Source organism: Malaclemys terrapin, chromosome 2, assembly GCF_027887155.1.
Source record: "Malaclemys terrapin pileata isolate rMalTer1 chromosome 2, rMalTer1.hap1, whole genome shotgun sequence".
Classification (NCBI taxonomy): Eukaryota; Metazoa; Chordata; order Testudines; family Emydidae; genus Malaclemys; species Malaclemys terrapin.
Window position 1 is genome coordinate 276,561,063 of NC_071506.1, and position 23,656 is coordinate 276,584,718.

General features: G+C 40.3%; 1 protein-coding gene across 2 annotated transcripts in view; it reads left to right on the top strand.

The window, feature by feature from the left end:
* The window catches only part of MINDY4 (MINDY lysine 48 deubiquitinase 4), a 99,637-nt gene that overhangs the window by 24,019 nt on the left and 51,962 nt on the right, over positions 1 to 23,656 (top strand). For both annotated transcript variants that reach the window (XM_054016610.1, XM_054016612.1), the window contains exons 6-9: positions 10,529 to 10,587; positions 11,084 to 11,193; positions 13,229 to 13,345; positions 15,050 to 15,138. In XM_054016610.1, the coding sequence (XP_053872585.1) occupies positions 10,529 to 10,587; positions 11,084 to 11,193; positions 13,229 to 13,345; positions 15,050 to 15,138 (375 nt within the window). The remainder of the gene's footprint in view (positions 1 to 10,528; positions 10,588 to 11,083; positions 11,194 to 13,228; positions 13,346 to 15,049; positions 15,139 to 23,656) is intronic.

A 23,656-nucleotide genomic window follows, 5' to 3' on the forward strand; every position in this document is an offset into this window, starting at 1 on the left:
CAACATTTTTTTTGAGTCAGGAGAGTTGTTGACTCTGACCCCGTTTCGCTAACAGTTTCAATAGCAACAAATCAGCTTTAAAAAAAATTGTCCAAAAATTGTTGACCAGCTCTAGATAGAAGACTTCTAGAAGCAAACAAATATACCTCTTGCCCCCTAAGAAACTCAGGGTATGTCTACACCCAGCCGCTAATTCGGTGGCTGGCAATCGAAGTTCTGGGTTTGACTTATCGCGTCCTTGTCTGGACGTGATAAGTCGAACCAGGAAGTGCTCGCCGTCGACTGCGGTATTCCAGCTAGACGAGAGGAGTACCGCGGAGTCGACGGGGGAGCCTGCCTGCCACGTGTGGACTGAGGTAAGTTCGAACTAAGGTACTTCGAACTTCAGCTATGTTATTCACGTAGCTGAAGTTGCGTACCTTAGTTCGATTTGGGGGTTTAGTGTAGACCAAGCCTCAGTAGAAAAAGCAAGATGACCAATTTTAAAACACAAATGTTATTTCTTAGTATTTCTCCAGTTATCTGAAACCAGCAATATATATATATATTAACAAAAACAGTGATTTGGCCCTTTAAATAATCAGTGTTCTTGCTTTAAACGACTGAGTTTTAAAACTGGAGTAAAACAGCTTAATTACCTATTGGAGGACTCAAGCCTACGCTTGTCAATTCTCTATGCTTAATTAGTTTTAGAACTGCCTTAGAGCTCAGGATTTTTTTTTTCTCCTGGTAAACCATTGCATGCTTCCCACCCACAAGCCATCTGTGCTGGCATACATTAAAATATAAGCACAGAAGATGGATATTCATTTCTGAAGGACTAACCGACCGCACATGCGCGCGCGCACACACACACACGCGCACACACACAGAGTTTGTCCCTTGCACTAAATGAGAAATGAACCTGGAGGAAGTCTGTTATGTTGGAGCTGGAACAGTTGTATCCTTGGTTTGAGTGGGCAATTAAGGGCTTGGCTCCAGTGGAGAGCATTCCAGTGAAGGTGTACCGTACATTCCACTAGACTAACTCATTAAGAATCTTGACGTTGCTAACTTCCTTCTGTTTATTTTCAGCTTTGCTGGAAATGGCCAATCCTTTTGGCTCTTGGGAAAAGAGGGAATCCTTCCATTTCTCGGGATTCCTCCCAGTTTAAAGCTGGTGTCAAAATAATTGTGTTGATCTAACATCGTAAATATTGATTTCAGTGGAAGTGTACATCTGGATACAGTCAATATTGCACTTGAATTTTAACTGCATTCTCTCCTTGTCTAAAAGGAAAATAATACACAAAGCACTTTATTTCAGAACTTCAATGAAATAAGAAATTCTTGTTCTAAAATGTGTTCATATGGTATACTCTGGGTCTGATCCACTTTTCTCTCGGGTTTACAACGGTGTAACTCCGATATCTTCAGGAAGGTTACTCCTAATTTACACTGGTGTTGGTGAAATCAGAATCAATCCATTTACCCAAAATCTTTGTAATACTCTCCCTAATCTGAGTGACAGTAATATCAAAAAGAAAGAATAGGAGTACTTGTGGCACCTTAGAGACTAACAAATTTATTAGAGCATAAGCTTTCGTGGGCTACAGCCCACTTCTTCGGATGCTTATGCTCTAATAAATTTGTTAGTCTCTAAGGTGCCACAAGTACTCCTGTTCTTTTTGCGGATACAGACTAACACGGCTGCTACTCTGAAACCTGTCATCAAAAAGAAAATCCTTCTTGGTTTTTCAGATAAATGAATGTCTTCTTATTTTTCACAGTTCATTTTTGATAAGCAGGAGAGAGAATTTTCAAATCCAGAACAGAGCTATTCCACTTGGAGTAACAGATGTGGATGGCTTTCAGACAATACTTGGCATATCACACTGAAATGACTTTTCAGCAGCCTGGGAAAAATGTAATAGCTGACTGCAAAGGAAAAGTGCTTATCAGCATTGTAACTTGTTTTTTAGTCTTCATAAACTTTTATCAGAATAGTAAAGTGGAGAATCTGAGCCAAAGAAGTTCCTCCAGATAGAATAAAATAAACATCTGCCGACATCCACTTTCAGCATAGAGCCAGACCCTGTCACCCTTCACCAGGCAAAACTCCCATTGACCTCAATGAGAATTTTGTCAGGTGGAAGACTACAGGATTTGGCCCAAGGGATGGAAAAATCAGTGCTGATGTGATGTTATGAAGACGTGATTAATTACTTCTGAGGCAGCGTAAGGGTGAGCAGGGCAAGGAGGAAGGTGTTGGATTCTGCTTTATTCCTAACATTACTGAACTCTTGTGGAGTTTTCCCATTTTAGTTTTGCATCCATGATGTTATCGTTATGCTGACATTACTAACAATATTTATAAAACAAGTTAAAGGTCACAAAGACCTGCAGCTGGATTCAACTGTTTATTATCTATTTAAAATAATTTTTCCACCCAACTTTTCTGCCCATATATTTTCCAATTTGTGCTTCAAGAGGAGCCTTTTGTGAAGGGGGGCATTAGAACTTGGGTTGCCGCATGAGGATGTTTCTTGAAATTATATGTAATTAGTAACAGCAAGGAAGAGACAAAAAATATTCCGGGATGGAGAAAGTCATGATTTCACAAAGATTTGTGATATTGAAAAATCCTAGTAGATTCAGAGCTTGATTCATCACTTTGTTAACTCCATTTAATGCTGGTAGCGTCATGGAAATCAGCGGAGATGCATCAGAGTACAACTGGTATAAAAGCCAGGTGAATCAGGCCCTCAGAGTTAAAATGGCTGCTCCTTCTTTAACATATGTTGTCTTTAAGTGGGGGGGGAATCATACTGGCTTCAGTAAAGGATAAGGTTTCATCTTTAACTTTTGATTTCCTAAATTTCATTGATCAATGTTCCGGATTTAATGGTACCTTTTTAAAATTTAATTTAATGTCTTTGTTAAAAACAATAAAAATCTTTCCAGGAAGGTTATATAATGCATATCGTTTATCCAAGAGTTATGAATGGCTCCAATCCTTTCTGTCTGGCAACTATGTGGATAAGTAGTTTTTATAAGTATAATAAATATTTTTAAATGCGCTGTTTACCCAGTGGGCTGTGATGCTCTCTTGTTAAATATGTAACTTAATTTATCAGCTCAGACTGTTTTATCTAAAATAATTAAACCTGCTAATTAGGCAAGCATTAGTGCCGTTATCCTACAAGCTGCTGGGCAATGACTGATGGAGCTCAAACTATGCTCTGAGAGGGTGTGGCCTGATTTGGATGACTGTGTAATGGGGTCTAATCCAGATCCCACGGAAATCCAATTGGCTTCACTGAGCGTTGGATCAGGCCTTAGATCAGCGTGTGGTAGATTTGTTTGATGTTTCAAAAATGTGTTTAATTGTTCCCATAATAGGCAGGAGAGGATGAGCTTTACAATGGTAGCGTTTGTAGAAAAGGTCAGTTTAGTCTGGGTTCGATGTTCAACATTAAAGCATTGCAATTAACGTAATTACCTGTAATTCCTTTCCATCCTCTCTGAATTCCCAACCCAGCTTGTCTGTGTCGCCTCATGCTATACCCTTTGCCATGAGAGTAGGCGTGTGGCTTGATCTTCAGCTGACGTCAATGCTGCTGTGTGATTCTGCAGACAGGAAGCACTGTAAGAATAGGGCAGTCAGCACCTCCCCCACAGAGACTAAACACATCACCTCTACAGTATACTCAGCCGTGAGCCTGGGAATAGGTCTCCGCTTGACTCTCTTAACTGGCAGCACAGTGAACTGCTGTCAAACAAGATCAGGTCAATTTAGGAGTTATGGATTTAAAAAGGGTAAATAAATGAGGGGAGAAAACCTTCAGCTATCTCAAATTGCATAGCACCGTTCATAACGGAAAGTCTGGGCGGGTAAGAAAAGCTAAAAGAAAGATTAGTAATCTATTGTGGCCTTTTGCTTGGTGCCAGTGGATTCGTGGCACCAGATGTGTCAACGCAACATCTGTGCATGCTGCCATCTGCCCTTTCAATATTTTCCCAAAACTTCATAAGAAGAGGCATTGTGTAATTACTGGAAATGGTGAATTGCTTCTTCATTATATTTTATTTTTGGAAAGTCCATCAAACTGGAAGAGGACAGCCGCATGGCCTAAAGTGTAGTCAGTCAACAAGACAACTTGCTTAATCAGAGCACTGGAAACATATGTAGTATCTCTAGAGCATACTGTATGTAAAGCAGGAAGGTGGTACACATTAATTTATGCACTTAGGGCTTTACACGTTTCCTTTTCAGTATGTCTGCTTGGGAACATCTGGTGTAACACATTAGGAAGGCGAATTAGCGCAAGAAATAGCTCAAAGAGTGTGTTCTCCCAAAACTTTATACCCCTTCTGATTACTTTAACAGGAGGTAAAGGCTATCTCTACAGTACCTGTTCTCACCAATCAGCTATCATCTTTGTTTGGTTTTGATCATAACAAATGGAGATAAGAGAGCTTCTCCGGTGTTCACTGTAAGCTCTCTTCATGTTCCTATTTCAGGTTTGACATTACTTTTCAGGAAGAGAATTCATTTGGCTAGAAACTGTTAAGTTAGATTGTCTGGGATTGTTGAAAGTCCTAAGCTTTCTCACAGGAAATGTCAGGCCAGACACTTTCCACGTCCTTAAAAACAAATGAAGGTCAAAAACTGAAGAAGTGGCTACTTTTTATTAGACAAGCAAAAGAGAAAGCTCTTAAACCACCCACACTGAGAGAACTCATGTGACTGTTAAATGTTGAGAACCCAATTTTATGTGGGTCCTGAATTATTTAGGGTTGCCATTGCCACATGTACAATGGACAGTGTCTTGGATGTGCCTTTATTTAATGTAAATCAGTCTCTCTCCCTTAGCTCTTCTATTGGTTGCTACCGTCATCGTTTGAGTGTCTTAGCGTATGTCTGCACTGCAGCTGAAAGCAAGCTTCCCAGCCTAGGTTGACAGGCTTGTGCTAGCAGGGCTCATTCAGCTTGCTAGAAGTAGCAGTGTGAGCATTTCAGCTCAGGCTACTTACTATATATGGTGTTGGGATGTTTCCCAGTAGGGAAGTTTTAATTTGGAATTCTTAATTAAGAGTAAAATCTATAACTGAACTGCACCTTCTTCATGTTAGCTCCTTCTCCATATCCAGTGATAATTGCAGTTATTTATTGTACTAGTGTTACAAATTGTAGTTATCTGCATTAAAACATGTTATTCCAGCGAGCCCAGCATACCGTGCAATCCATATTGCTCAATAGAACTGACCTGTCATCATTATTTACCACTTCTCCAATTTTTGTGTCATCTGCAAACTTTGCCAACAGTTATTTAATTTTCTTCTAGATCATTGATAACGATATTGCGTTACATTGGACCAAGAACAGATCCCTGTGGGATACCACTAAAAATGCCCCATTTGATGATGACTCCCCATTTACAATTACTTTTTGAGATCTATCAGTTAGCCAGTTTTAATCAATTTAACGTGTGCTATGTTGATTTTGTATAGTGCTAATTTTGAATCAGAATTTCATGCTATACTCAGTCAGGTGACTTACAGAAGTATATTATGTTAATAGAGTTACTGTTGTCTACAAAACTTGCAATTTCATAAAAAAACTATATTGAGTTTATCTGACCAGACTTGTTTTCCATAAAACCATATTGACTGGCATTAATTACTCTGCCACCCTTTAACTCTTTACTGATTGCATCCTGTATAAGTCTTTCCATGATTTTGCCCAGAATCGATGTCACTCTAGTCAGCCTATATGTACATGGGTCATCCCATTTACCTTTTAAAAATATTGGCACAAAATACTTTAGTTTTTTTCCCAGTCCTCTGAAACATCTTGTAGCCTAATGTAATAATATAATATTGATTATATAATTATATTGATTACTTAAGAATTCCAAATTATCCCTTTGAGGGGTGACAAGTTCTTGTCCCAAGATCAGACCCAGTTTTATAAAATGACTATGTAGTTGGGAACCCCAATGTGCACAGTTGCAACACTCACACTATAGGAACTCTTCTATATTTTCAAATATTGTATTAATAGTTTTAGCAAAGTCACAAACACTCTAACTCAATAAGGTAGATAGAGAGACTATAGAATGTACCTCTGCACATCCATATACTCACACCATGCCTTGCAGGACAACCTGAAATGTTAGCCATTATCCTCCTCCTCATCATCACCTTCCTCCTCATCACGAGTGGTCATCATTCTGGTCCCTTCCAAGGGCCACCTCTCTCTCTCTCTCTCTCCTACCCCAGCATGCTGGGATGCGACTTGTATGATATGTTGCACCGACACCACTATATCTAATGCATATTCAGTAACAGGTTTTCCCCTTTTCCTTATTTGTATTTTCTCATCCTACTAATGCTGAGGTTAGTCATTCTTCTAGAGGTTAGTATGTTGATACACTTACTACCACAGGGATCGGCAACCTTTGGCACGCGGCTCATCAGGGAAAGCCTCCATTGGCCTGGAGAGGCAAACCGCGGCCAGTGGGAGCTGCGATCGTCCGAACCTGCGGACGCTGCAGGTAAACAAACCGTCCCGGCCCACCAGCGGCTTTCCCTGATGGGCCAGCCAAAGGTTGCTGATCCCTGTCAGCTCATGATCATACCCATCACCCCTTGCTTAAGCAGATGTTGGGTTATTACTTCTATGTTCCTTGTGGTGGCACTTACTGGAACATTCCACCTCCTACTATTGAGCAAGCTCTCCCTAGTTCCTAAAATCTAAAGGTAATAGTTGATCTATGCCACGGGTTATGGCCTATTTAACCACACTTATGCTAACTTATGTTTCATCTAATGTCTTACAAGATACAGGATACTGTAGGTTTCTTGTATTACAGATGAATATAATGAAAACAGCTAAATATAATGAAGGCAGGCACTGAATATAGTAAAGGCAAGCTAGTCCTATGGGCTCCAGTATCACAAGAATGGAATAAGGGCTGTATATGTCTATTGTACTGTGTGTATAGCAACAGAACAGTATACAACTCTAGGATTGTTTCAGAACCTGTAGGAATATTTCTGAATCTCTACATTATTTCAGAGGCAAGATGTAAGTACCATGCAAGAGCTGCAGAATACATTAAATTGACAAGGAAACCAGGGTTTTCCAACACAGTTAGTTACTCTGAAATAGCTGGTGACCATTGCTTATTTTATAAGCACGTTTGTTTGTTTGACCTCCAGCGTAGGTTAGTATAAATAGGAAACCATAGAGGACACATGCATTATTGTGCAGAGGGAAGAACTTTCTCTGAGTTTGGTTGTCCTATGTAAACAACATTTTCTATGCATGGAGTTGAAAGAGGAATGTTCAAATATTTGGAGAAAATACAGTATGGTATATTTATAATAAAACATATTTTCTTCCTGCCCCATTTTTCTGACATGACGGATGACTTCCTCCTTGCAAAGTGCTTTAATTGTATGATTTTATATGCACAATAAATGTTCCTGGAATGGTAGCCATCTGTTGAAGTGGAAATAACAGTAAAAGTTCTGACGAAGTTTCAAGTAATTTAAGAAGGGAGCTCACAAATAATCTCCACCTGCAAAAATACCCTTCTGTGCAGGAAACCATCCTATGTGGATCTCTGCTTTTGGTGCTTTCCACAGTGATATACGCCTTGGAAGTTCTCTGAGATCATCCATTTAGACTTTCTTTCAGTTCTTTCAGTGGTGGGTCTATGTATTTTTTTCATTTGCAATTGCTTTCAGGTTGAGGATTTTTTGGGAGAAGAGGGAGTTTTAACCTGTTTCCAGTCCTTTCTGTTTCAAAAGGCAGTCAGATACTAAGGTGATTGGGCACGTTATCAGAGCTCAGAGGGAAGGGTGGTCTTGTAGTTAAGATCATGGATGGAGATCTGGGTTTAGTTTCTAGTTCTGCCACACACACCTTGTGTGGCCTTGGGCAAGTCACTTAACTCTTCTGTGTTTTAGTTTTCCATCTTTAAAAATAGGGATAATAATACTTTCATACCTTTAGAGTACTTTAAAGAGGATACATTTATTAATGTTTGTGAGGAGCACAGATACTATGGTTGTGGATCCCATACAAACTATATATAAAGAGAGACAGAGATTTAAATGCTGATGTAAGGCTGCATGATAGGCTCCTTCTAAAGGGAGAAAAAACATGACTAGTAAACCGTGTCCTTCTGTTTCAGACTGCCATTGGCAGCATTTGGCAGTCATCATCTCCGACAATCCTAATCTGTAATCTCTGTAATATATCCTGTCACCTTTGTGGCTCAATTCATGATCAAATCTTCGACCTGGGCCATGGTGAAGTGCAGTATAATGTAACTGGGGGTGAGTGGCTTTTTTTGGTGACACAGACACACACTCTTTTAAATGTAAACAATGCTAATGTAGATAAGAACAATGACTTTCACAAAATGGCACTTTTTGTAACTTTCCTTTATATCCAAACCCTATGTGTATTGCGATCTCAGCTTTCAGTTACTGTATGTGTAAGACTAGACCCAAAGGGGTTGACCTTGAAAGGAAGAACATTCTTGCTAGGAAGCCAGGTGGAATAGTTTGCAATCTCAGAAACAAAAATAAAAAAGCATGTTACTGTTGTAAGCATGGTTGAGTAACTTCAGTATTCCGTTGAAACACATTCTATGTGCAAACATCAATTTTCTTGGGACCCTCCACCTGACCAGGAAGTATGAAAATATTAGCAAGTAGCCCATAAAAAAAAATGAATTGAAAAGAATGATGGAAACCAATATTAGTAAGATCTGTTAGAATGTACTGTAATTTACTTGACAATGGTTAGTCCGCTGGTGTGCCATTGCCCATCATACTGACCAACATGTTTCATTGTTTTCTTGTGCTCCCCTGTCCTTCTGTATCCATCTGGGGTCTCTTGTCTTATCCTTTGATTGTAATCTCATTGGGGGCAGGGCCTGTGGTTTTGATCTGTTTCTATGGAGCACCCAGCACACTGGGGTTCTGCTCCATGATTATCACTCCTAATGCATAATACAATTAGTAGTAGTATTTATTTTAAAATACACTGTAGTAAAAGGTACTGCTATTTTCCACTGTACTCAGAATCTTTTAGTATGTTGCTATGCATATTTGCTCTCAACCCACCTACTTAGATCTCAGGACTGAGCCCATCAGGAGTGCTGCCAGCTTTTTTGCCGCCCTAGGCGGCAGAAGTCCCGCCTCTGAAGTGCTGCCCCCGACAGAGGCGGCGGAAGGTCCCACCCCCGAAATACCAACGACGACCGGGGCGGCCGAAGATCTGGCTGCCGCGGTCACCGCCCCCCAAATGTTAACGCCCTAGGCGACCACCTAGGTCACCTAATGGGTTGCGCCGGCCCTGGAGCCCATGAACATTAATTCTTTTACTTTGACTTACTAGTAATATGGGTGATTCATTTCCCACTGTAGAGTGTCTATTTGTTGTGACTCGGTGCATGCCGCCAGATTTAGTTGACTCAATCCCTTAATGCTTTTATGGAGAAAAACAGCATGGTAGTTCCTACTTTTATGTTCTAGAAAGGCTTGTAAGGGAAATAGGTGCCAAAAAGTTTTTAGACTGGAAAAGTCCTGAGTGTGGTGTGTGTGTTTGTGTGTTCTGCTTTCATTCCTCTCCTTTTACACAGTGAAAAAGGGAAATTAAGTTAATGGAAACTGTGATATGGCAGCAACTGTTGCTATAATAATAGCGTGTATACAAAGAGTGTTTCTGAGGAAATTATTCCATACAGGTTTTGAAAGGACTGTCATTTGCAACAAAGTTTTCCAAACAAAAGATGGATGAAAAATGATTCAATGGTATTATTTTGAAAAAAAAAAATCCTCTTTAACAGTGGCAGTAGGAAACTTTTCCTTGGACTGTATTCACTTTGGTTTGAATTCAATGGGAGCAACAGGCCTGTGCTACCTCTGAAAATCCGACTGATATTTAGGAGTCTAACTTCATAGCCAAGTTTGAAAAAAATTAGCTTTTATCATCATTTCCTTATTTCTATAAACGTTTAACTTGTTGAGACACAATTTACAAATAAGGCCAGTGTGTGAGCCAGCACAGTTTATATCCCACTTCAATTTTATTTTAAGGATTTAAGTTGGATTTAAGGGGTCCATAGGCCTCATGCAGGACTGAATTTCACGCCATGGGTCCCAGTCCTGCAAGCTGAGTTGTGGGCACCCAAACATTGTACTCATGCAAATCGCCACAGATGTCAGTTCAGACTCCATGAGGGTGTAGAGTCCTGCCCATGCAAATGAGCTTGCAGGATCTGAGCCATAGTGGAGTTACATTTATTGATACAAATTGATTGCATTATGTTGCAATGTGCAGACTGCTCTTCTGGCTTTAGTGATTGTCTATATCCCATATAGAATGCCATATACTTCTGTGAAAAATTTGATTTTGCCCTAATAAGATTTGATTGTTTATACGTTGTTTAACCTAATCTTCTGTATTGCTGTTTCATTAAATGCGAACCTTTGGTAATTTGTTCTTTAATTCATTTTAATTTAGAAAGACTCCATCATCCATATCCAATAAAAGTGACCAGATGAAAGATGTCCTAGAAGTAGGTATGTCATGTCGTGCTTTGCTTTGGTCTATCTCTCATATTTTTCACAGAAAATAAAATTTACCAGCAATGTGCATAATGGTCTGTTTTTGATCAAGTCTTAGTTGATTCAGGGTACATACAGTTGTGTTTTAATTTCGTAGATAAGATTGTGTGCTCACTTCCATCCCATTTTAACTTTTAGATGCCAGGCCAAGAAAATGCAACTAGCACTTAGGAAATTTAAACAAACAAATGAACCATTTTAATTTAATTGTCCTTTGAACAAATTTAATACAAAATTATTGGGGCATAAGAAACAGTGGCTTTCATGATCTAATTTGTATCATCCCTTTTCAGAGTGGAACCGTACTCATAACTTTTTAAAGATCAGAGGTGTTAAAGTTGCATAGGTCATTATGATAAACCACTAGCAGTGGGTTACCTGGAGATATTGGAGGGCAGAATTTGGTTTACCAGACAACATTCTGCATATTACAAGGTTTCTTCTCTTTCAGTTGATTTCGATGATGAAGCAACGATTGGGGAAGTTAGTAGGATCCCAGAACTTTCAACGCTGTATACACTTGAAATAGTATCAAAGGCAATTGATATTTCCCTAGCAAAAGTAAGACAAATGTATGATGATAAACACAAAATGATGCATTAAAACCTGTTATTTTTATTGAGTAAGCCAAAGCTACAATAGATTTGTTTTTTATATTTAGTGCATCTGAGATTCATAATCCAGTAAATCCTAATAATCATTAAAATTGCATTTTTACATTCCTTTGTTAATGGTTCTAGTCAATTCTACATCTTTGACCTTTTCTAATTTTTAATCAGTTATTTCAAAAGTAGTATTTTAAGGGGGGGTTAGAATAAGGAAGGAGGACTACTGGGATCTCTTATTGATATTCCACTGACTTCTGTGTCACCTTGGGCAACTCACACTCCTCCATCCTTCATTTTATGCATTTGTAAAATAGTAATAATTGTATTTACCTTCCTCGTACTTATATTGTAAGGCTTCATCCATCAGTTATGTAGAGTGCTTCAAGATCCTTGGATAAAGTGCACTATACAGGTGCAATGTATTGTTATTATTTCATAGAATATGTTTGGAGCTGAGAAACCTCACAAACAAGTACAAAATAAGAATTTATTTTCCCCATTTCACTCGGGGCCTAATGCAATGTCACTGAAGTCAGTAGAAAGACTCCTAATTGACTGACTTCAGTTCAAGATGAATCAGGCCCTTGGTGTGTTGGTATTGTATGTTTATGAGTGGGAAGGTGTAGACTTGGGGATCAGCAGGTAGTGCTCGATCTATCGGGGATCGATTTATCATGTCTAGTGTAGACGCGATAAATCAATCCCTGATTGCTCTGCCGTCGACTCCTGTACTCCACCACGGTAAGAGGCAGAAGCGGAGTCGACGGGGGACTTGCGGCAGTCGACCCCACGCCGTGTGGATGCGAGGTAAGTCGATCTAAGATACGTCAACTTCAGCTACGCTATTCTCATAGCTGAAGTTGCGTATCTTAGGTCGATCCGCCACCCCCCCCAGTGTAGACCAGGCCTTGTTCATTAGCACACCTGGGTTCTCACTAGATGTGGACAAACTGGGTTTGGATAAAATAAGAGTTATTCTGTACCTTCATCTCTCTCTCTGTCTCACGGAAACAAATTTGCATGTTTACCTATCCTCCAAACCAAACCTTTCATGAGGTTTGGAGTAATTTTGATTTACTTTATTCCCTAGTGCTCCCTCCATTTTCTCATGCATCTTTATCTCTTTTATTTCGGGCAGAAGTATCTAAAAACCATGTGAAGTGCTATTCTTATAGTACTTCCCACTCAACCAGAGCTAAAAAGCACTACAAATCTCATGAGAATGATTCCCAACCTGATTTCTATACCAAAGTAGTCTGAATAAGTATCCAAACACTGAAGGAGTCCGATTCTTACTTACATCCAATTTACACAAGCATAACTCCATTGACTTCAATGAAGCTACTCTTGATTGGGGTCAACAGTCCGAATTTGGTTGGTGCTAATATCCAAATTTCACAGTTTGTTACATGTCCCAAGACAAGTGTTATTCAAAACTTTGAACAACATGGGTCTCATACCACTGTTTGGTAGGTGAAACAGATTGTCTGTTCTACATAATGTGCCAGCTAAGGTACTTCTTTCACAGCTTATATTTTATCCCATTGGATGATATCTTTTACTGAGGTGTGGGAAATTGAAAACTCTTCAAGAGAAGACGATAGCAATAATCTTTTTTTTTTTTTAACCAGTAGTACATATTATTCCTCTTGTAGTTATGTTTGAGGCTGTCTTCTGTGAACATTTCAAGAAGCACCATTTATCCAATGATCTACAGAAAAAAGCTCATAATGCGGAGCAACACATAGCATTATGTGCTGAAAGAAAATAAGTGCTGAAGGAACATTGCAGGAAAAGGAAAAAATGACTCCTTTTCAGGACTTGCCCTGCTATTTACAGTATTTATAAAACCGAAATTAAAAGGGTGGTTATATAGAGTTAGTAATTATCCTGCCACATGCCTCCTTTCTTATTCTAAATTATGGAAAGAAAATATGCCTATTGGGTTTGTTTTTAAAATGAGAGCTTTTTTCCTTTTTTTTTTATAGGAAATAAAAAATCTTTTGTTTGGCTCAAGCCTTTGTTGCTTCAGTGAAGAATGGAAAATACAGAACTTTACATTTAACAGTATACCACAGCTAAAATACGGCATCGTTCAAAAACAGGTACAGTGAATGACTTCCTTCAAAGCTCAATGATCTTTACCTTTAACCTAAAGTTTCCAGAAGTTGGGTGTTACCTTAAGAAAAGAAACCATCCTTCTTTAAAAGATATTCCTTTTTCTTTTTCATCACTGGTTAATCAATGGAATTTTACTTCAGAAATCTTCAAAATAGCTAAATCTTTTAAGGAGAGTTGGGCTAGATGGAAAACTGCAGAAGAAAACTCAGGGTGCTCCAGGATGTATGGTGAATCAGTAGGTAACATTTATTCCTTTTAGTCAATTTTGAACCAATGCTTTAGGAAACATTCTGCTACAAGAGGTGCCATCATCTTGAGGTCTAGAATATCTTTGGTCATTAAAGATGTCTGTCTTCCATTAAAGGTCCTATGGAGACCAAAAGAAGGGGATGAAACCCTGGAATTCTGGTTACATTTGTAAATTTCAAATGTATACTGTATTTTTCTCTTCACTTCCTAACTTGACTTCACTTAACTGTTTGTATACTGCTGCTTTACAGTGTTAGTTTCTGTGTTTCACTCTAGTTGTTAAACCATAGTAGTTCGGAGTGATATTAAACAGTTGCTGTGTTTCATGTAAACTTTTAATATCGAGAGCTTTCCTTGACAGACTGAAATAAACCCTGCTGTTTTCCACAGGTCAGTATTCCAAAGATTCACTCATTAGTTAGTTAAATGATTTATTGAGAGAGTGAAGAAAAAGTTAAGTTTCTCTGCTGAATATTTGTTCTGGATGAAATGCATTTATTATCTACTATTTATATTGTGGTAGCACCTAGAGGCTTTATTCAGGGACTGGGGCCTCATTGTGCAAGGCGTTGCACATACCTATAATAAGCAACAAAATGAAGTTCCTAACTAGATAAAAATTGCATAACTGGATGCGGTTTAAAATGTGTGCTTGTGATGGGCCATGCCTCTCTAGGACTTTGACAGAAGAGTGGATTGAAGCCTCTTACATACTTTAAACAATATTGTGGTTTTTCATAATGCTCTAAGATGGCAGATCACATTAATGCACAAGAATATAAAGGGTTGGCTCATATATTATTTAAGTATGAACCTGGACTTGAAAACAGTAATATATGCAGAGAGAGGAGCTTTTCATCTTCCCGTGACAGTGTCTGAATCAAGCCCATTTAGCACACAACTTCCATCTCTCCCTGTTATTCTCTGTGGGTGAAATTCTTCCCTATGCAGAGGGCCCACACCAGACATATGTACCACTGAAACCCTATTTTGAGAGTTTGTATGGGATTTAATTCATGAATAGGCTGTGGGGGCAGGGGGTGGGGGGCTCTGCCTAGGGGTTAATTTCAACCAGTAGGAATACAGACCTTCCTCATTTTATTTTCATCTTCAGGCAAGGTGCATATTCAAGGGGCATTAGGAGCAATATTTTTGCTTGACGGTGGAGGAGATAAAACTCCTATCCTTGACTTCATAGATGTCTGTACAGTATGTTCTAGGCACTTTCAAACAGAACACAGAGGAAACAGACCCTCAATTAGTAATGCTGACTTTTCAGTTGCTTCAAAAAGCAGCACAGTGCTGCAAATTCAGTAAGCAAAACACATAGATCAAAGGATGGCTTTAAACTTGAATGAAAACACATGGGTTGTGAAAAGTTCTCACCAGCATCAAACAGTGCTAGTTGTTTTGTTCATCCAGTGTATTATTCGTTTTAGGGCGGCCCATGTGGAGTATTGGCCGCAGTTCAAGCCTGTGTCCTGCAACAACTTCTCTTTGGAGACAGTAACAGAAATAGCCATGTGCGGTGAGTCAACAGCTGACACCAGAAATATTTTCCATTCTAAATTAAACTAAAACTTTATCTTAGTGTGGCCAGAAAAAAGCCTTTCTGAGCTTGGCCCTGTTGCCTTTGCATTTGTATCCAGAAGAGAGAAAGTGTCAACTGATTTACTTGTTCTTCTTGAGGCTAATAGAAGTTGCCTTTTAACAGTGGATTTAAAGGCTAGCTTTTCATTAACATACTAGTTTCTTGTGACTAACCAAGAAACTTTTAAAAAAAAGAAACCCTGAATTATGGCCAACATCAGTTACTGAACCTGCGGAGTCCCATGGTGAAGCAATGATTTAAAAGAGAATGCAGTCATGTATTGTAAGACCATGCTATGCATGGGATCTTTCATGGCAATATAAAATCCCAATGAATTTGCAAAAAGTTAGTTATACCAGCTCTTTTCCTTGCTAATTTTACACAGCTAAAGTCCCTAATGGGATTTAAAAACTGTATGTCTTTTAATAACTTTACAGAAAAGTTACAGGATATTCATAGCATCAAGGGAAAATTACTTGCTACGTTCCAATAAACTCAGTGCACACAGCATTTGTGTCGGTGCTAAAGAGACAAATCTTATTCACTGTGGGATTTTATCATAGTGGGATTTTCAAAAGGACATGGACACCTAATTCCCATTCATTTCAATGGGATTTCTGCACCTAGACTCTTTTGGAAAAGCTTTAGTGCTTGTCTGAATCTTTAGGTGCCTAAATACCGTTAAAATCTGTCTCTCAGCCTCTTTCTTGTGGACAGAAATTCTGGCCCCATTAGGACTTCAGTCTGGCCATGTAAATGGGACTTAAAGTGCGTGTAAGTGTAATTTACTTCCACTTTAAAATTTCCTTTCCTTGCCAGAATTGTGTAAAGGGACAAAGGACTTTTTACATGAGAAGGAGAATCTCCACCAATATGCAGATTCTTGTGCAAATTATGTGATATCTGTTAAAATTTTCAGCAGTGATTCCTGATGATGCAATATACAATTTTGAGTTTTTCAAGGGCAAAAATTATGATTTGACATAAAATGGAGAGAATTAGCAGTTAAATTGTTCTGTGAACAATTTTGGATCTCCACTCCTAAGTACGTCTCAGGGGGTATGTCCTCAAAGTGAAACAGTGATTGTATATGCCTCTAATTGCTGGAGATCTGGGTTCAAATTATATGTTAGTATACAATTGAAAATCTATTTTTGGATCTCATTTTATTCCTCATCTCTCCTAAAGACACCATTAGTGCACAGATTGGTATAAATCAGCACCGCTAGCCAACTAATCTCAACAAAGGCCCAAATTGAAAATATCAGAGGCCAAATTATGCCCATTGTCATTCTGGTATAAATCTGCAAATCAATTATTAGTTCCTCACCGTCACTCCCACAGCTGTGAAGAAAAAAAAGTTGAGATTTGGGAGCTACCGCATTGTATTTTATACCCTCCCGAAAACAGGCTGAGCCTTATATGTTGGATGGGACTCAAATTCTCTCTCTCTCTCTCTTTCTCAACTAAACAAAAAAAAATTTGAACATGTAAAAATTACATTGGTACATCCCCAAATGTCAAATGACGTTTGTGATCCCTATCCTATTATATTTAGATTCTTTTACTGCACTCACCTCCACAGCATCAGCTCAAAAAAGAGCCCCACAGGAATCAGCACTTAGCAGATAATGGTTCAGACCCATCATTCTTGAGTAGATAGGGCCAACACACCTCTGCTGCCAGTAACAACAGTACTATCTGGAACTTGAGAGGTCATCACCCTTTAGAATATTGCCAGACTCAGAAGCCCCACCCTTGCTAATCGATCTGTTGTAGACATTTGCACTATACATGGCATTATAATATTTAAGCACCAGATTCAAAGCTGGCGGGGTGCTTGAAAGAAATGTCCAGCAGAGGTGGGCCTGGTACTAACCTTTTAAAACATTCGTTTTAATCTCAATCTTTGTTTAACTTCACTTTTCTCAGTAATCTCTTTGTGACACTAGTGCGAAATTAGTGCTCTAATTATTTGATATCAGTTAAGGAATTTTCATTGTTTTGTCATTAGAAAATATTACACCTTAATGGAAAATATTATTTTGATTTGTCTTTAGATAAAGGTCTGGATATTCTGTTTGATATATATATATATATTTCAATTTATCTTTTTCTGATAAAGAACAACTTCACTATCTGACGGCTATCTCAAATCCCTTATCTAGGTTACTTAGGCAACATATACTGTGAATATATACATACGTACACACACACACAAACACACACACACACACACACACACACAGAGTATACACTGCACCCTATTTTAAACTCAGTTGAATAGATTTTGAAATGTAAGCCTCATTTTCTTGAGGGATATTGTCAAGCTCTTCGGCACAGCTTCCCTGGTCATCCTTTCATTAAATGATTTCGTAACGCAGAGTGCGCCACGCAAATGTGGATTTTGAAATAGGCTATTTGGTAGACAGATTCAACTTTCATTAGGAAAAAGGGAATTCTAACTAGAGATGATAAGGCAGAGACAGCTATTGCTGGGGTAGCAAATTCTTCTATCTATACATGTATTGTCAGAGGTGGACCATATTTCTAATATTTATGAGGTTCCGATTAATGTGTCTTTAAGGATATGTGTATGCTGGAGTTGGCGGAATGATTACAGCACATCTAGCTATACCCAACCTCACTTTGATTTATCAAGTGCAGCTAAAGATAACAGTGGTGATGAGACAGCATGGACTGCAGTACAGACTAGGAACACAAATACCCAGAGTACCAGGTAGGCCCGTGCTGAGTCCCGTGTCACTGCACTTTTTTAGCCATGTGACCTAGATTAAATTTAGCGTGAGTATGCCTGCACGAATTGCACTCACACCTCTGATTACAGTTAGACATACCCTGAGTGTCATAGAAAAAACGAATGTAAAACATTAACATCAAATAAAGAACCAACTCTCCCAACCTATCCAAAATAAAGTAACCCTGCTTTCAAAGGCAGGGATCCCTGGCACAAGAATCAACCCCATAATCACGAGGAAGCCACCTTACCAGGTGAACAGGACTGATTCCTCATTGACCGAAAGAATGGGGATGGAAAGACATGAGACATAGTAAACCAAGAGAACAGGGGAGGGGTCCCAAAACCCTCAGGGATGAGTCTCTTGCAGGGCGTGTGATCTGAATCATCCAAGGCAGCCAGTGAATTATTCTGGCAGACCACTTCTGGGAGAGAGTTCCAAACAAACAGGGTGTGACATCATGTTAGTTCCACAATTTTTGTTGTTTTGTTTCTTTCTTTTTTCTCAATTCTTCCAGAAGAGCATATTTCTCCGTAGCTCCACCAGCTAGCCTCTCGTTCAGAACAGACTTTTTTAAATACACAGTGATCCACCGTGTTTTACATTGTGATGCCATGCTCCAGTTTGGACAAGGAGACAAGAAATTTCCTGAATTTTAGAAGGGACTGTCTCTGGTTCATCATATTACAGAATATGAGGGAAATATGATAGAAATCATTTCTCTATCAATGCAGTGAGAACAGAAATTAGCTACAATGGAGGGGGAAATTATTAAAACATTGCAAATCGATGACATCTGACATATCAATCAACTAAGAAATCAACTCAGGGGTGGCTCAAGCACTGGCTAAAGGAGCATTAAGAAATATGTAACAGTGTATTCTCTTCCAGATACAATGACGGTATATTTTTGAAGACAGTTTCTAACCTTTGTCCATATTCATAGAATCATAGAATATCAAGGTTGGAAGGGACCTCAGGAGGTCATCTAGTCCAACCCCCTGCTCAAAGCAAGACCAATTCCTAACTAAATCATCCCAGCCAGGGCTTTGTCACGCCCGATCTTAAAAACCTCTAAGGAAGGAGATTCCACCACCTCCCTAGGGAACCCATTCCACTGCTTCACCACCCCCCTAGTGAAATACTGTTTCCTATTATCCAACCTAAACCTCCCCCACTGCAACTTGAGACCATTGTTCCTTGTTCTGTCATCCGGTACCACTGAGAACAGCCTAGATACATCCTCTTTGGAACCCCCTTTTAGGTAGTTGAAAGAAGCTATCAAATCCCCCCTCATTCTTCTCTTCTGCAGACTAAACAATCCCAGTTCCCTCAGCCTCTCCTCATAAGTCATGTGCTCCTACCCCCTAATCAGTTTTGTTGCCCTCCGCTGGACTCTTTCCAATTTTTTCATATCCTTCTTGTAGTGTGGGGCCCAAAACTGGACACAGTACTCCAGATGAGGCCTCACCAATGCCGAATAGAAGGGAATGATCACGTCCCTCGATCTGCTGGCAATGCCCCTACTTATACAGCCCAAAATGCCGTTAGCCTTCTTGGCGACAAGGGCACACTGTTGACTCATAGCACACTGTTGATTCATAAAGACATATGTAAATGTATTGTAGATGTCTGACACCACCATGAGGCTTAAATTCAGTTTTAGAGTTTGTTGCTTAGGAATCTACTTCGGAGTCAGTAAAGGATTATTTTCTGACCGTGAGGACCAGGAACCTAATTTCATCGTGGAGGTTAATGGGAAATCTTCCTCCTTTTTCTGGGGCTAAATGTGGCCTAGAACATTTAAGAGGCTCAGGCTCCCATGTTTAATGGAGAAACAGAGTCTGATATTTGGTAGTTTACAAAAAGGAGAGCAAGAAAGATTCAGTGGTCAGAATGCTGTCCTTGTTCTTAAGAGACCAGGGTTGACTTCCCAGCTCCTCAGACTCCTTTAGGCAAGTCACAGACAGATTTTCAATAGTTTTTAAGTGCCTAGTGGGATTTTCAAAAGTGCCTAAGCAGGTTAGATGCCTAAGTCCATCAATGAAATCAATGGGAGTTAGGTGCCAAAGCTCCTTAGGCACTTTTGAAAATCCTACTAGCTATCTACCCGCATCTTTAGGCACCTACTTACTTTTGAATATCTGGTCCTTCGTTTCACTGTCTCAGAATTCCCCATTTGTAAAATGGTAATAATAGCACTTCCCTAACTTATAGGATGATTGTGAGGGGCTCAGATATTACAGTGATGGCAGCCATATAAGTACCTAAGTTAGATTTTTTGCTCTAACGTGACTTCTTCCAGCCCTGTTTATCTGGAGATTGTTCTCCTCTCCTCGTGTTTCTCATCCTCATTTGAAAGGATTTTATTTTCCCCTATTTTGTGTATGAGAAGGACTGTTGAAGTATGCAGAAATTCCCAAGAGAATTCTGGTTAACAGGCAAACTCTTTATGGGCAGAAACAAAAAAGGCCTTCAGGCATGTAAAACCTGAATAGCGAGATGGGTTGTTTTATTCATGAGAGAGGCATATTTTTCTTCAGATGTGTCTGCCTAGGGTGGAAGCTGATTCTTGATCAGAAAAGGACAAGAGTCTTCATGGTTGAACTGTTTAAATTAACATCTTTCTGTACTGTATCTGCCTTTTCAAGGTGTTGACTGCTTCACTTCAAGCATTGGGCTTCAGATTTCTTCCAGCTACATGAATAAAATAATGGATTTTCTTATTGCTCCTTTACCTACTCCATCCACAGAATATAATTCTGGCACTGCCCACAAATACCTGAACAACTCAGAATACAAGAACAGATGTGAAAAGGCTATGGGCACATTTTTTTTTTAACCTGAGTTCTCTCATCTGTTAGTTCAAATGCCCCACATCCGTCAGAGAGGGAAGAGTTTTCTCACTAAACATTATATTCCAGACAGACATACAACTTAGAAATGTGTTATTTAATTTTTGTTGGTTGATGTTTAGTGTTTTGAATTATTAGATCTTTTAATTCAAGTGCTGCACATGTTTGTTTTACCTCATCTCTCAGGCTGGCAGTGCTCTAAGACTAATATTGTCTAAAACTCAAAGAGGTCACCCTTAAAACCAGTGGAGAATGACTCCAAACTTCCCATGGGGAGGGGTGTATAATTTAGTTGTTAGAGCAAGGGGCTAGGAGTCAGCACCCCTAGGTTCTATTCTCAGGTCTGCCAGTTTCTCACTATACAACTTTTGGTCCTATAATCACTTAATCTCTCTGTGCCTCAGTTTAATTAGAATAATAGAATCATAGAAGATTAGGGTTGGAAGAGACCTCAGGAGGTCATCTAGTCCAACCCCCTGCTCAAAGCAGGACCAACGCCAACTAAATCATCCCGCCAGGGCTTTGTCAAGCCAGGCCTTAAAAACCTCTAAGGACGGAGATTCCACCACCTCCCTAGGTAACCCATTCCAGTGCTTCACCACCCTCCTAGTGAAATAGTGTTTCCTACTATCCAACCTAAACCTCCCCCACTGCAACTTGAGACCATTGTTCCTTGTTCTGTTATTGGCCACCACTGAGAACAGCTGAGTTCCATCCTCTTTGGAATCCCCCTTCAGGTAGTTGAAGGCTGCTATCAAATCTCCCCTCACTCTTCTTTTCTGCAGACTAAATAAGCCAAGTTCCCTCAGCCTCTCCTCATAAGTCATATGCCCCAGCCCCCTAATCTTTTTCATTGCCCTTTGCTGGACTCTTTCCAATTTGTCCACATCCTTTCTGTAGTGGGGGACCCAAAACTGGACACACTACTCCAGGTATAACCTCACAGTGTCGAATAGAGGGGAATAATCACTTCCCTCGATCTGCTGGCAATGCTCCTACTAATGCAGCCCAATATGCCGTTAGTCTTCTTGGCAACAAGGGCACACTGCTGACTCATATCCAGCTTCTCGTCCATTGTAATCCCCAGGTCCTTTTCTGTAGAACTGCCAGTTAGCCGGTTGGTCCCCAGCCTGTAGCAGTGCATGGGATTCTTCTGTCCTAAGTGCAGAACTCTGCACTTGTCCTTGTTGAACCTCATCAGATTTCTTTTGGCCCAATCCTCCAATTTGTCTAGGTCACTCTGGACTCTATCCCTACCCTCCAGCATATCTACCTCTCCCATCAGCTTAGTGTGATCTGCAAAATTGCTGAGGGTACAATCCATCCCATATCCAGATAATTAATGAAGATGTTGAACCAAACCGGCCCCAGGATAGACCCCTGGGACACTCCGTTTGATACTGGCTGCCAACTAGACATCAAGCCATTGATCACTAACTGTTGAGCCCGACAATCTAGCCAGCTTTCTATCCACCTTATAGTCCATTTATCTAATCCATACTTCTTTAATTTGCTGGCAAGAATACTGTGGGAGACCATATCAAAAGCTTTGCTAAACTCAAGGTATATCACATCCACTGCTTTTTTGACTCATAAAGCATATTCAGCATATGAAACAATCATATCATAAATGTAGAGATGGAAAAGATATATTAAGTCACCTGGTCAAATTCCCTGCCAGTGCACGATTATTCCCCAAGGGGCAGTTACTTGTATTTTGACAAATATAATTTTAAATGTGCCTACTGATGGAGTTTGTACTGCTTCCCCTAGAAGTTTAATCCATAGCCTATTACTGTAGATCTCACTGTCTAAAAGTATTTCCCACTATCCAGACTAAATTGGCTCTTTCGTGATTTTTACCGCTTTACTCCTAGTTATAACCTTTTATATTATGCTAAATAATTCTCTGCTTCATTGCTTGACACCCTTTATCGTGATCCCTCCACCCAGTCATTGCTTCACCAGGCTCCACATGCCAATTTATGTAAATTTTTCCTCGTAAGTTAGGGTTACGATACGTCCGGATTTTCCCGGACATGTCTGGCTTTTTGGTCCTCAAATCCCCGTCTGGGAGGAAATTCCAAAAAGTCGGACATGTCCGGGAAAATAGGGAGGGGTCGTGGGGCTTGGGTCCGGGCTGGAGCCGCTGGGGCCGGAGCTGCTGGGGCCGGCAGCGCTCGGCCGCCGGCCTGCGCCACTCAGACAGGGCCGGGGCCGGGCCAGAGCCGCTCGGCCGGAACCGGGGCCAGAGGTGAGCTGGGCCGGAGCCGCCGGGACCAGGGCTGGGGGTGCTCGGCTATCGGCCGGTGCCGCTCCCGGGGCCAGGGCCAGAGCCTCTTGGCCGGGGCTGGTGCTCTGGGGCCCGAGCCGAGCTGAAGTCGCTAGGGCTGGAGCTGGGGCTGGAGCCGCCGGGGCGGGCCAGAGCTGCTCGGCCGGGGGGGCCGGACTGGGTCGCGCCTCCTCGCGCCCCCCGCCCCAGCTTACCTGCTGCCTGCCTGTTTCAAGCAGGGGAGGGGGAGGAGCAGGGGGTACAGTGTTCAGGGAAGGGGGCGGAGTTGGGGCGGGGACTTTGGGGAAGGAGCGGAGTTGGGGTGGGGCCGGGGCCCCATGGAGTGTCCTCCTTTTGTTTTATTAAAATATGGTAACCCTATTGTAAATGAATCATGAAAAAACAGAGGCCATCCTTTAAAGTCAAACCCCCAGAATTAAAGATGTTCGTGTGTATCATGCATAGTGTACAAGGCATGTTCTACCAACAGTGCAAAGAGAATGTCCTATGTGAGGCAACTATACTCATTGATTTTAGTCATTTAGTCTCGGATTCTCAAAGGTATTTAA